The sequence below is a fragment of the Eurypyga helias genome, unplaced genomic scaffold (assembly GCF_000690775.1).
Source record: "Eurypyga helias isolate BGI_N326 unplaced genomic scaffold, ASM69077v1 scaffold33061, whole genome shotgun sequence".
Lineage (NCBI taxonomy): Eukaryota > Metazoa > Chordata > Aves > Eurypygiformes > Eurypygidae > Eurypyga > Eurypyga helias.
Genome location: NW_010230711.1, coordinates 680 through 14,675, shown reverse-complemented (window position 1 = coordinate 14,675; position 13,996 = coordinate 680). Strand labels below are relative to the sequence as shown.

At 47.4% G+C, this 13,996-nt stretch overlaps 1 protein-coding gene across 1 annotated transcript in view; it reads left to right on the top strand.

The window, feature by feature from the left end:
• SPINT1 (serine peptidase inhibitor, Kunitz type 1) overlaps positions 1-13,246 on the top strand; it is a 17,556-nt gene extending 4,310 nt beyond the window's left edge. The window contains exons 2-10 of the mRNA XM_010160839.1: positions 5,062-5,213; positions 6,371-6,509; positions 7,595-7,765; positions 8,430-8,456; positions 9,564-9,689; positions 10,579-10,629; positions 11,267-11,437; positions 11,993-12,049; positions 12,823-13,246. Coding sequence (XP_010159141.1) covers positions 5,062-5,213; positions 6,371-6,509; positions 7,595-7,765; positions 8,430-8,456; positions 9,564-9,689; positions 10,579-10,629; positions 11,267-11,437; positions 11,993-12,049; positions 12,823-13,019 — 1,091 coding nt within the window. The 3' untranslated portion in view covers positions 13,020-13,246. The remainder of the gene's footprint in view (positions 1-5,061; positions 5,214-6,370; positions 6,510-7,594; positions 7,766-8,429; positions 8,457-9,563; positions 9,690-10,578; positions 10,630-11,266; positions 11,438-11,992; positions 12,050-12,822) is intronic.
• Positions 13,247-13,996: the final 750 nt, after the last annotated feature.

The window sequence follows — 13,996 nt, the reverse complement described above, 5'->3', positions numbered from 1 at the left end:
ACAGCACAACTAAAATGAGCGATGCTGGGATCCCATCCAGCGATGAGACTGGTCTGGTCACTGCTGTGCCCTTGGCTGATGCTGCTCAGCCCTGAGCCAGCTGCTCATCCTCCAGCACCCAGCTCAGGCCATCTGTGGGGGAATGACATGTTCAGTACCCGCATCACGGATTCAGAGGCTCAGGTATACTTGCAGGGCCCTGGGGGACCAGCTGGTCCATATCCCTGCTCAGAGCAGGCGATGACCGGCCTCCACTCCCTGTGAAACTCCTGTTTGTCCTGCAGAATTTACTAAATGATGCATGTTGTGGTTGTGACTCTGTCTAAGGAGACTGGAATAACAAACTGATCCTCGCTAAAACGGCACAAAGACTCATGGGAGACTCTCCCTCTGCTCGCTGAAGCAAATCAGACTGGTTTCCCGCACCTTGAGGAAGGATGGAAGGAGCCTGGGGCAGCAGTAGATAGCATCAATCTGAAAATATAAGCCATTCAGTTGTGCTGTATTGTTTTAGGGAGGTTAATTTGACCTGCTGTGTGCCCCTCTCACAAACTACTATAGAAACCTCTAGAAATCCATGCTGAGAGCTGCTTGGCTCTGCATGAGTTGTCCAAAAACTATATGGCTTTATTGTGACTGCGTTTGCTGCCCAGCTAGGATGAATCCCTACAGAAAGAGCCTGTATTTCTTTTTCTCCAGGCAATGTGTTGCATTGCCTTGTTCCCTTCTCCCTCTCCCCCTCCTCAGGCAAATTAACACTCTGGCAGCAGCATCTTCCTTCCTTACCTTTGCCTGTTGCTATGGAGAGTCTTCTAGCGTGGATGGGTAAGATTTGAATGAACTGTCCCTGAAAGCTGTTCACTTTTGGGTGACTTCCCTGGAAGCATGGTTGGAGCAAAGCTTTAGCGCTGGTGGGGAGAGCCGTGCTGCTGCTGGCCCCTGCTTTTGCAGCAGGCAGGCTCAGCTGGCTTCTGACGCTTGAAATATCCGAGGCTGCGTGTCTCATGGATGCTGGAATTTGGGTGGCCTCATTTCTGCCCTTGTCTCTGCTACTGGCCTGCCAGGTGGCCTCGAGCAGTGACTTTTGTCCCCAGCGAGGTCCTCCCCTTCGCTCGTGTCCTCAGCTCCAGTGAGCTGCGCCTGCCACTGAGGACACCAGCGGGCTGTAAGAGCCCCTCGGTGACCATGGGAAAGCTTTCCAGCCCTTCCTAGTGGCAACCTCAAATCCTTCTGAGGTATTTTCAAGCATTGCTTTATGGTCTCGCTGCTCAGAGTGTATCTGCATGAGTCCTGGAATGGAGGAAATCCAGTTTTCTGTGAATTTGTGTCTTGAGGGCGAGAGGTGATATTTGAGCTCCAAAAGAGAAATTCCCAAACTAGGAGCTTTGCAAGTGCTTTCTGCTGCTGGATTTCACCCATGCTTGCATGGTCAGATAGCGAGGTCCCTAGAGGGATCTCTGCCCACACCTAGGTGCTTATTTTTGTAGCCCTTGTAGGAATTTAATATCTTTTAGATTCCAGTTACCTTATCAACTTTGGTTCAAGTTTACTCATTATTAGAGGTGAAGCCAGACAAACCACTGACTGCATAAGCCTTACAACTAGATGAAGTTTTTTTAAAAAAACAAAAAACAAGGGCTGAGGTATGAATACACTGTGAGCCATATAGATTTGGTTTTAAGCATGTTGGAGTTACTGTATCAAGCTTTTCTCTGGGATTGTAAAGAAAAGATGCTGCTTTTCCAGTGAATTTTATAAATGGGAGCTGAAGTTGTCACTTAATGATGGGACTCCAGGAGCATGTGTTCCACAGTAAAGAGCATGACACAGAACAACATCATAAAGCTTTAATCTCCCCGTTAATTACAGAGTTTTACAGCAGAAACTTTCCATAGTCAAAAGAGCATTACAGCAAAGGTAACTTTCATTTTTCAAACAGACTTTCAGAGCAAACCAAACTGAGTGGAGAATCTCCCTTTTACGAACAGTTTGTTGACACCCCAGCTCAGTCGGCACTGAGTTATGAAGCCACGTTGCCATGGAAGGCTTCATATAGTCAGCGCAGCAGAAATACTCCAAAGTCACTGAGTTTTCAGATGTCCTAAGGAGAAAAGGGAGAGACTTGGAAATGAAGTCATAGAATCATTTAGGTTGGAAAAGACTTTTAAGATCATCAGGCCCAGCCGTTACACCACCACTGACAAATATACTGATGAACCATGGGCCTGAGCACCCCATCTATGTCTCTTAAATACCTCCAGGGATGATGAATCAACCCTTTCCCTGGGCAGTCCATTCCAGTGCTTAACAACCCTTTCAGTGAAGAAATTTTTCCTAATATTCAATCTAAACCTCTCCTGGAACAACTTGATGCCATTTCCTCTTGTCCTATGGCTTGTCACATGGGAGACAGAGACCGACACTCACCTCATTCCAACCTCCTTTCAGGTAGTTGTAGAGAGCCTCCTCTTCTCCAGGCTAAACAACCCCAGTTCCCTCAGCTGCTCCTCACAGGACTTGTGCTCCCTTCCCCAGCTCCGCTGCCCTTCTCTGGACACGCTCCAGCACCTCAACGTCTTTCTTGTAGTGAGTAGTCCCAAACTGAACACAAAGTATTTGAGGTGCAGCCTCACCAGTCCTTCATTTCCAGTAGGAGTTCCTCCTTGGCAGTCACTGCAGTTAAGCAAATACTATTTTTCTGGAAGTGAGGAGCATCAGGGAATTTGGCTCATCAGAGATGTGATTTGGAGAAGCTGCTGACCCATTGATCAGAACCAAGCTTTTACTTCACCGTGCAATCCACAACAACCCCCAGTGGCTGTACTGACCCGTGGAGAAATGTTTGGCCTGCCTTTTTTTTTCTTTTTTTTTTTAAGTGTACATTGTTAAAATTGTTAAGGAAAAATATGATTTGGAGCTGTGAGTTAATGATCTGTGTTGCTGAAGAACTGATCTTCCCCTTGTGCAGTCGCACCCATCTAATGGGCTCACCCTGGCAGGAGATTGGCAAGGAGCTGGCTGCATTTCTCCCTGGCTGGCTCATGGCATTGGCATGGGAGGAACGGCAGGAATGTGCCCCCTTTCCAGAGCTTGTGCTGTGTACAGGGTGGTTGTGTGTTTTCCTATATGGTTGGGAAGGTGTTGGCATCTCTAGTCATTGTTTCGGCCAGCAAATGTTCCTGTGGCCCTTGGAAAGACCTCTTGAAAATTTAAAAAAAAAATCTTTTTTTTTGTTTCACCAGCCCTGCTCAAAACCAAGAGGCTCACTCGGCCCAGCTTGGTGTCTTTCAGCAGCCTTTGTGCCTGACTGAGAGAGGTCCCATCGCTCTGGCATGCGGCCCGGAGGAAGGCGGTGTGCCTTACCCAAAGGCGACAGGACACCAGGGTGGGCATCTCTGCTTCTGGTGCAGCTGTCATCTTCCTGGCCTCCTTCAGTGCCGACGGGTATCCTCTGCCTATTTTGGTGCTCGGATCAAGCTCAACAATATAACCCTGATCTCCTATTGTTCCCACCCAATACTTACCTGAAAACAATGGAATAAGAGATAAAACTGGTGACAGATTGCGGAGAGCATGCGTAACAATAAACGTAACCAGAAGCCCTGCAGCTCTGCAAGCTGGAAGTGGCTGACCTCACAGGGTAAAACGGAAGCCCCAGCAGCCCAGCGTGAGGGAAATAAGCTGCAAGGCTCCAGCTGGGGAGCAGGCTGCCGGGGGAAACCTCAGAGGGCTGGCACGCACAAACCCTCGCAATTCTGCAGCCCAGCACGCCGAGCACAATGCTTGAACATGGAAACAAGGGAAGGTTTATTTCACCTGTGACTTTCAGGTGGCAGCAAGCATTTGTAAGAACAGGGTAGAAAGAATATGCCTTCATTCGGTAAAAGATACTAGAAAATAGAAGCTTCTGGGTGGATTCGTAATAACTGATCCCTCTATCTTACTAAATTTAGTACTGAAAGAACGAAAAAGGAGCTTGTTTTCAATGTCAGTGTGGTTTGTATATTAAAGTTCCCTTCAGTAGGCTCTAGTAACAGCCAACAGCTGAGAGCTGAATCCAGAAACACTCAAACAGGAAATTAGGAGCAAGTCTGCAAGTGAAAGTAATTAGCTGATGGAGTAGTTTTCCAAGGGGTTTGGGTACTATAATCCTCTTCTTCAGTCACAGTTGATATAACAGTGCAATGGTAGAGTGATTTAGATCTAACTTACAAATAACAATCGATGCCTTTACAAAAGACTGAGGTTGAACTTGGACGTTGAGCCTTGGACTTGGTACAGACACTACCAGGTGGAGCTTTATGGGCTGAGATACGCAGGAAGCCTGTGATCAGAGATGTTTAGGCTGAAAGGAGTTATGAGTCAGGCTCAGTGGTGTTGTGTAGGCTGTTCTTGCTGGCATGGGCAGGGATTGGTTTCCATCTCTTACATGTACCGTCTGGAAAAGCGTTTAATGGACTGTGGAGGCTGCTGGTAAGATAATCCACGGAATGGCACAAAAGTAATGATCTCGTGAATGGTATTTGTGTGCTTTTTTCAAGGCACGTGTGTCAGAGAGTGGGGTGGAAGGTGAGGTCAAGGAGGGATATTTCCCATCCACATCCCACATTGTATAGCTCTGGTCAAGTATGCTAACACTGTGCTTAGAGATGGTGGGAGGAATGATGAGTGTTGGTTCCACGTTCTTCAACACCCACATCAGGTTGTTTCCCCAAATGGAGGGTGGAGATTGCTCTGTGCTGTTTTGCAAGGATGTGGTCCGACGGTCAGAAGCACAATGGCTGTAGCCGCAGAGACACCCTCTTATGGTGGCTCCTGTGGGAAGAAGTGACCAGGGAGCCAGCAGGCTCCAAGGCACTACCAGAGAATGGGTTGCAGAGTTAATAAATTAGTGAGGTCAGCAATAACGGTTTTGACTGACTGCTGCTTGCTCAGTGTTTTCCTTTCAGTGGTTGAAGTCTGTGTTGATTTAGACCAGAATAATCACCCTCCCGTGCAATGGAAACAGGGACCGGGCCCTTCAGCCTCTTACCTAAGCCTTGCTTTGCACTTATTCAACAGATGACCATCCTCCGATAGCCCGCACTGGCATGGACATGAGGGTACAGCCGGGGGAGCCAGTGATGCTGAGAGGCACGGAGAGCACGGATGACCGAGGGATAGTCAGCTATGAATGGAAACAGGTCCTCGGCGACCCCTCTGTGGAGATGAAGGTAGGGAGCTGCAGGAAGCAGCTTGCTTGGCGTCACCTGTGGTCTGCACTAGGTTGGGCTTTTATGGCCACGGTCAAGAGGTCACCTTGTCCTCCCCTCCTCAAGCCCATCCACCCATGAGCCTGTTCCCAAAAGTTACGGAGCATGCCTTGCGGTCGCCCTCACCCTCGCACACTCCTGGGACTTGACATTTCTTGGCCTCATCAGGTCTCAGGTTCCTGGCACCAGGACACCATCTCCTCCTCTGCTGCTGAATAATCCAGTCTTGGGCTCTACTTCTGTTCTCATGGGGATATTCTTAGATTTTGCCTGTCTTCAGAATATAGGTTCCTCCTCCTGTTTTATCTGAGCTGGAGCAGAAGTCGTGTCTTCTGGCTGGCTCCATGATCTCTGGGGTGTGAGCACTGCCTATCTTATAGATGTTAAACGTGAATTGTGGCTTTAGAAGAGCAAATGATTACTGATAAACTGCAAAACGCTCTGGAAAGCCTTGGAGCTCTTGTGGCTCTTTTGGGAAGAATTAGCAAAGGAGTGCATCTGCCATACAGCTGATTTTGAAGACCAGCAATGATGCTGAGGGGGCTGTGGAAAACTGGAAGTGCTCCTTTCTTTTTCCCTTCCCCCTAGACCAACCCAAGCAACTTCTATGGGTGGGGCGGGGAAAAAAGAATCCCCTAGTATTATGCCATGTTTACTACATCAAGATGGCATATGGCAACACTGTGTTCTATTTCCATCTCTAAAACTAAATGTACTTGTCATAATCAAAATGAAAGAGTATGTATTTCTTAAATACACCTAGCTTATTCTCTGTGTGCTAAGTAAATGATTCATGATGGGTTTTATTTTTTAAAAAGTAAAATAATAACTGCAGATACTTCAGTCCTCTCCAAAGATTTTTATTTTCCCCTCACGCTTTCACAATGTCCCAAAATATGAAATATCCGATAACACTTGTGGTACTCTTTTTCTCTGCTATTTCAGCTGGGTACCAGCTCATGGATTTGGGGGGATTGTAAAGCACAGAGACATTTTTAATGCCAGACATCTGCTTGGAGGTTTCTAGCCAACCTTTCTTCCTAGTGCAGGAACATGGGCCTTGCATGGTTTCATTAGAGGTACCTTCTTCTGCATAAGCCTTTCTTTTGCATTCTCAGAAGCACGAAGAAGATCAGGTGGAAATCTCCAACCTACAGGCGGGGACATACGTCTTCCAGCTTACTGTCACAGACACTGCGCAACAGCAAGACTTCACCAACATCACCATCATGGTGCTGAATTCTGAGCAGACTGAAGGTGAGCCTGAGCCCACGGATGTTTAGCTGGAGTCCCCAAGCCTGGGTCCTGCTCTGGCATTGCTGGTATTTTTCTCAGAGGGATAGGTGGGAAAAGAGCATAATCAAGAGACCATGTCACCTTTTCCCAGTAAAAGCCTTCATCTGACCAGTGGTGGATGGTGTCTGCATTCAAAGCAACCAATTTTGGGTTTTTTACATACTCTTGCAGATGAGATGGACTCCTATGTACATGTCATTGCCTTCTGCTGAGTGACACCAGTGGCTGAAGCCTGGTGTGCAGCTGAGGGTATAAGACAGGAGAATGCAAAAGGTCATGTTGACTCCATGATTTTGCTGTGAAGGCCTTAATTCCTTTAAGCTGCAGGATAGGTGGAGCTATCTGCATGACATTCAAAGTGTCCCTGGTTTTGTTTATGTGTTTTACTTTATTGGCCTTGTTTAATGATCAAAATGTTCAGTATTACATTTGGAGTTCTGGGACAGATAGTTGAATGGTAGCTAAGCAGGGGGTTTCTCCTCCTACCACAGGTACCATAAAAATGTAAGAACAGCTATGTCAGGTGACACTAATGGCCTGTCCAAAATCCAGTACACGGCATCCAGCAGTGTCCAGAGGATGATACTTTGGAAAGAGTACAAGAACAGAACATGCTATCAGTAAAGCCCTACTATGCTTGGCTAGTACTCAAGAAATTTGCTACTGGGGTATTTTTTTAAGCAGAAGACAGTGTCTTTGTGTTTAATAGCCATGGATGAATCCCTTTTTGACCTCATGCAATCTTTGCACAGCAGCAACATCCTGAAGCAAGGAGTTTCACAGCTTAACTGTGTGCTGTGTGGAGAAGCAGCTCCTTTTGTTTTATGGTCGTGGTACCTTCTGATTTGATTTTATGACCCTGCCCTTCATATAAGGAAACATATACCATCATTCCCCGCTCACCTTCTACATGCCATTCAACATTTTATAGATCTTTCAGACAAGTGTCCACACTGCTGATGAACTTCCCTTTGGGAGATTTTTTTCCTTTGAACATGTGGGGGCAAAGCAAGCTAACCAGAGCATTTTGTTACCTTTCTTGACAGAGCATTGCTTGACTCCTAAGAAGGTGGGTTGGTGTCGGGGATCTTTTCCACGTTGGTTTTACAACTCGAGCCTTCAGCGGTGCGAGGAGTTCATTTTTGGTGGCTGCAAGCCCAACAAGAACAACTACTTGCGGGAAGAGGAGTGTAAACTCGCCTGCAAGAATGTTAGAGGTGAGTCTGCTTAGAAAATCAGCCTCCCCTTCTAAAAGGGTCGGGATGACCCTGTGGGCAGGTACTGCAGCGTGTTGGCTGACAGCTAATTACAGCTCAGAGAGCTGGGGAGACCAGGCTAATTATAGCTGGGGAGTTCTAGTCTTACACTACCAACATACCTGACCCAGCTCCTGGAGCACTGCTCTTCTGGTCAGCATCCCTGGCTGCAGAAACCCTCACCAAAGCTTCGTGTCACACCTGAAACCTGAATTCAGAGGGTAGCGTTGTGCTGTGGGGCAGCCAGAAGTGCTTCTCTCCCCAAATCACACATTTTCTCCCTTGGCACCCTCTTAGCCAAATCTGAGTGAGCGCTGCCTCAGATAAATGTGCTGAGCTTCTGCCAGGCCCTTTGTGGTGCACAGCTTGAGGAGGAGGCAAAAGCCTTGAAAAAGAAAGACCATTTGGGAACAGTCTAGCTCGTGGTGGGAAGTTTCCTTGTGTTCCTCCAGGCCTGCCTCATGTGGGTGGTACTCATCTGGGGTCTCTGGGTGGTGGACAACCACATTGCCCCTTGCTTCCAGAAAATATGCATTTCGTAGGTGAGATATGAAGGCAATATAAAGCTGATATTGAGCTGACAAAATGATGTGGTGGTAAATTTATTTTATTTTTCCCCTTTCAGGTGCTGTTGGTGGGCGACAACAGCCAGGTGAGCCTCCTGTACCACTGTGTAAGCCTGCTGCGAGCTCAGGCTCAGCATCTCGCGTCCATTCCTGTGGCTTGTGATTAGCACTCAGTCAGTGTGGAAAGTGAGGCACTGGAGACTAATTCATCACTGGAGACTAATTCATTTACTGAGCCTTTCACTTGCATGTCATAGGATAATCCAGGTTGGAAATTACCTCTGGAGCTCACCTGGTCCAACCCACTACTCAAAGCAGGGCCAGCTTTGAGTCACATTGAATTGCTCAGGATTGTATCCAGTCCAGTTTTGGCTGTCTCTGATGAAGGAGATTTTACACTTCCTCTAGACAGCCTGAGCCAGTGTTTGATGACCCTTGGTATTATTCCCCTTATATCAAATAGTTTTCCCTTGTTGCAGCTCGTGTCTGTACTGCTCATCCTACTACTGTGCACCTCCAAAATGAGTCTGTCTCTTTTTTCCACAACCTGTCTTGTGCTCCAGCCTCTTGCTGAATCTCTGCTGGATTCACTCCAGTATGCCAGTGTGTGGGGAGCTCAGAACATGGCACAGTCCTCAGCACTAAGGACCACCTCTGAAGCAGAGGGGGATAACTACTCTTCTCCATTGACTCTCACAGCTCAGTGTGTCCATGCTTGGGCATTGTCTCCCTATTCTTCTTGAGTAGCTCATTCTTGCTTCCACCTTCTGTGTACCTCTTTTTTGAGAGGAAGCATGGCTGTTCCCATGGCAGTGTTCTGTTTATAAACAAGAAATTTTTTTTTTTTTCCTTTTTTTGAGTCTGGGGTGGCAATGACAAGAGACCTTAACCAATCTGCCTTGTTTCTTTTTTCCAACCCTATCAGCAGCTTTTAAGTCCTTCATAAAACACCTGGGTGTTAGGGAGAAAGCTCATTAAAATCACAGAATCACAGAATGGTTTGGGTTGGACGGGACCTTACAGACCATCTAGTTCCAAGCCCCCTGCCATGGGCAGGGACACCTTGCACTAGACCAGGTTGCTCAAAGCCTCATCCAGCCTGGCCTTGAACACTTCCAGGGATGGGGCATCCACAGCTTCCCTGGACAACCTGTTCCAGTGCATTCATCCTATCTGAACTGTTTCTGCTGCAGTGTGCAATGGGAACTGCCAGGCCCCATTCTTCAGATGCAAGGACGGCTGCTGCATTGATGCCTATCTGGAGTGTGATGAAACTCTCGACTGCGGCGATGGATCGGACGAGATGTATTGTGAACAATGTAAGTGCTTCAAATTCTGGCTTAGACAACTTACCATCTGCCCAGGGATGAGTGCAATGTAAGTTATGGGTGTAGACAATGGTTTTTGGTGCCTTCTGTTCTTATCTCCTCACCCTGTGTTACCTCTTTCTGCAGTATTATATTTGTACATTCTGTCACCTCCCATATCTCTGCTGACTGCAAGAGCTGATCTTCCTTCTGGGATGTTTCCTGCCTCTTAAATGTTCTTCAGCTCTCTTCTCTGCACCTGTCTGTAAGACTTCAGAGCCTGTCTTCCCCTCCTCTCCCCTTTCAATATTTTCTCATTGAATGACCTTACCTGTTCTCCTAGAGTTTGGGAGATGGGAAATGAAACCGTGATTTCTGCCAGTCTGTCCAGTGTCACAGTCCCTTAAAATCCCCAAGTTATGCTGTTGTAAATGCACAGTGGCAAGTTGCCCATGTCTGTAACCCCTCTTCTGACAGAATTCCCATACTCTCTTCCCTATATGTGTGTTTTTCTGTCTTTTGAGGTTGTAAGCATACGATTCATCTCTCTTGCCCTCTTACATCCTGTACTAGTGTTCTTTCACACTTCTTAAAACCTGGAGTGATAGCAGTTTCCCCATACTTCCTGATTGGAGGGAAAAAAAACCACACCAAGAAAGCAGTTTTGTCTCCATATTTGTGGAACAGAAATTGGGAGTAGTTTCGCATTATTACATTTTATTTTCCCCTGTTCCTCTCATAGCTGTGAGATATTTAAGAACCTCAGATTATAACTTCCTTTGCTTGTGATAGAAAAGGAATGTGCAAGAAAGCCCTGTCTGCCCACCTCTGCGTGGACGGAGGCATTTTGTTGGTATTCAGCTAGCGAGAGAAGTCTTAACGTGACGTTTTTCTCTCTCAGATGCTCGTGAGTTCAACAGACTGCAGAAAATCAATGTCACACATAAGCAAGGTACGTACATGCAGAGCACCCAGGCTGACAACTGCCAGCGTTTTCTTTTCTCTTCCTTGAGGATAGTTGTTTTTAGCAGGCTTTCACTCTCCTGCCTAAACTTTTTCCACACAAGCAGGTCTCAGGCATATTGCATAATACGTGTAATTGTATGTCTGTGCTCGATCCTTTGCCTTGTTTGTACTAGTGTAGGCAGTGGCACTATCACTGGGCTATAAATTTGGGAGATATATGGATTCGGGATATAAAAGAGTATAATCCAAATCAGCTTAAATGCAGCTGGTTCGTAGAGGAGACCCAAGCCAAACTGCATTTCTGTGTGTCCAGACTCTGTTCCCTCCTGCCTCCCAAGGAGGAGAGGTAGTTTCTGCAGGGGATTGAATCCAAGGTCTAGCATGACTGTATGCTCTGAAGTTCCTTCTTCCTCCTTCCTAGCTGGGTTTATGGGCAGGTGGCAGCTCACCTTGGCAGTGCCAATTTGAGCAGCTGGCAACTGGGCAGTGGGAACCCGAGAGCCGCTGTTGTGGCTATGGATTCCTTCTGCCATGGTGCTCATGTTCTTCTGTTGTGAGCAGAAAATGTGACTGCTCTGGGAACACACTGCTTGGGCTGTAGCACCTCTCCCTTGACTTGCTAGGTCACTGTGTGGACTTGCCTGATACTGGACAGTGCACCGAGAGCATCCCCCGCTGGTACTACAACCCATTCTCTGAGAAATGCGACCCCTTCACCTATGGGGGCTGTGGTGGCAACAACAACAACTTTGCAGAAGAGGAAGAGTGCATGAAATCATGCTCAGGCATCACAAGTAAGCAGAACTATGAAAACCACCCCAGATTAAATTCTCTAGTCCCAAAGAGACAGTGTCTTGGTTGGGAGCTTCCTTTTTGGGTGCTGATGTTTGAAAAGGGGGCAAAGGAGGGATGGCAGAACTAACTAGAGATTTGGTACGGCCTCTCTAAAGAGAATCTAACTTGGCTCCAGTTCTGCCCAAGTGGGAGGGGAGAAACTAAGAAAACCCTCAATGACACATATTAGGGAGAAGTTTTAAACAAACAAGAGGGAAAGGTTTACACGGTAGAGCTCTGTACATGTTTCTGTGGAGGGCAACAACTAAAACAGGAGGAATTCTGCCAAACTGTAACTACTGAGGCAAACTGCTGCTGCTTTCCTGAAGTGCCCTCAGCTATGCTGTGCCTCGCAGCCTGCCCTGGGAGCTCAATACCATGGCTCTCAAGAGGGATGCTGTATGCATTCAGTCACTTCAGAGCACTGGAAATAGGCTCCTCAGAAACCTGGCTTACCCCTTGTTCCCAACCTTCTGTGTAAAACTTCTTTCCCCCTCTGTCTGCTCCCAATTCAGAAGCAGATGCCATTGGCCGGAGATGGGAATCATTTGAGTCACAAAGTGCTCTCTTAAGTGAGTAACAGTTTTTCCTATGGATCTTGCTTGTTGCTTTTACCCTGTCCTGAAAAATACTCTGTCTTTCTTTGCAAATAATAGCCTTCTCTCCCACCCCCACTCCTCCTTTTGAAGCTGAGGGAGCAATGTAGGATTTGTGGGATGCTAGCAGTGGCAAGAGATGCTTCTGTGGTACAATTTTTCCTTTGTCTGCGACTCAGTAGCTTTTATCAGAGGCTCCATCAACTTGCATGAATGCTCTGCTGTTCAACATCAAAAAAATGGCAAGTAAAATTCTTCCTAAGGGCCAAGTTCATGTAAGGACCACTAACTTCGGCACGAAAGAAGGCCCAGTGGGCATGTGAATAGTGTTGGGTGCTAGACGGGGGAAATCTGATGACTCTTTACACCCTCTCTACAGCTGTGCTTCCTGCGACCACTCCTTGGTGGTCCCCCTGTTGCCATATGGCACAAGGCCAGCGTTGCAGAAGGGCTTGATAGTCAAATGGGCAAACTTGCCGAAGTCACCAAATAGCCTTCAGAGGGCATGGTGCATCTGGGAAATGATGGGAACCATCATTTGGGAGAGACAGGTGGACTGTACCCTGGCCGTACCCTTCTGCCACACGGTTGCCTTCTTTCTTCTTTGCTCAGTGGTGCTGTCAGGCTGGCTATTGCCCACCTCTCCTCGTTGCCAGCACAGCTTCTGCAGGGGCTTCTTCCTCCTCACTGCTCCTGCTGCATCAGAGCTCGTGGAGCAGCCCTTCGAATGTGTTTGTGTCTCCTTGCAGGTGCCTTTGAGGTAGTGATTGCCGTGCTTCTCGGGATCTGCATCATGGTCGTCCTGGCGATCATCGGCTACTTCTTCCTGAAGAACAGGAAGAAGAACAGACGCTGCCATCAGCCGACCACTGCGACCAACTCAACCCTCTCCACCACAGAGGACACTGAGCACCTGTTTTACAGTACTGCCACCAAACCAGTCTGACCTACAGCCTCTCTCTCTCTCTCCAGCCCAGCACTGGGGCATTCCCAAAAACTTCTGGAGCTCTGTTTTTAAACACGGGCCTGTGCCTGAAGGACTCCTTCTTGTTGAAGACATTTGTAACATCAGGCCAAGACCTAGCCATGATTTGGCAGTACTAGTGTTTGTCATTGTCTTGGCTAAATGGCTGCTCTGGAAAGTGAGAATCTGGGAGCATTTTGGTGCTCTCTAGTGTCTATCCCTTCCTAACCTCAACTGATCCAGTGAAACTCTGAATTACATTTTTCTTCCTGCTCAGACCTGGAGCACAACTCCGTGCAACTTACTGAAGGACCCTGGAACTGGATCTGTGTAGCATTCACGTTGGTGAATGGTGCAAGCTCACCAGAGCCAGCATTTTTTTTTTTTTTTTATTTACAGTGCCACTTTCTTCCACTCAACCTCGTATTTTCCCTACCTTTTCCTCCAGTCCTTTGCAAAGTGGTCCTGCCTCCCAGCACTCCTCCTGGTTGTGGTGAGCCTCTGGAGGGCTGTGAGATTCACGTAACTGTCCAGACCTGTTCTAAGGGCTCTGTGACACTCTCCAGTGATTCCTGGTTTTGAGATGGAAGGAAACAGAAATACCTGCTTTAATCACTAGGCTTTGCTTTTTAACAGAAAAGCACACCTAGATTTTCTTCTGCCTGGCTGCCATATTACAGCCTCCTGTGTACAGTACGTGTCCAGCATTGTGTCCCTGTGAGTTGCCCTGGTCACTTTTGCAGTGTTCGGTCTGAACCCAAACACACTGAGAAAATATCTATTTATTCTCACATGAAAGGAAAGGAAATGTCCCTACTTTTCCTGCGGATGGGGAGGGGAGGGTGGAAGGATCCATCTCCCTCCCACTTGGACCTTTCCTGCAGCTCTGATTTTACTGCACTCTCCTCCGAACATGCAGCTTGACCGGAGTCCCTGGCATCTCCTAGAGCACAGGAGTG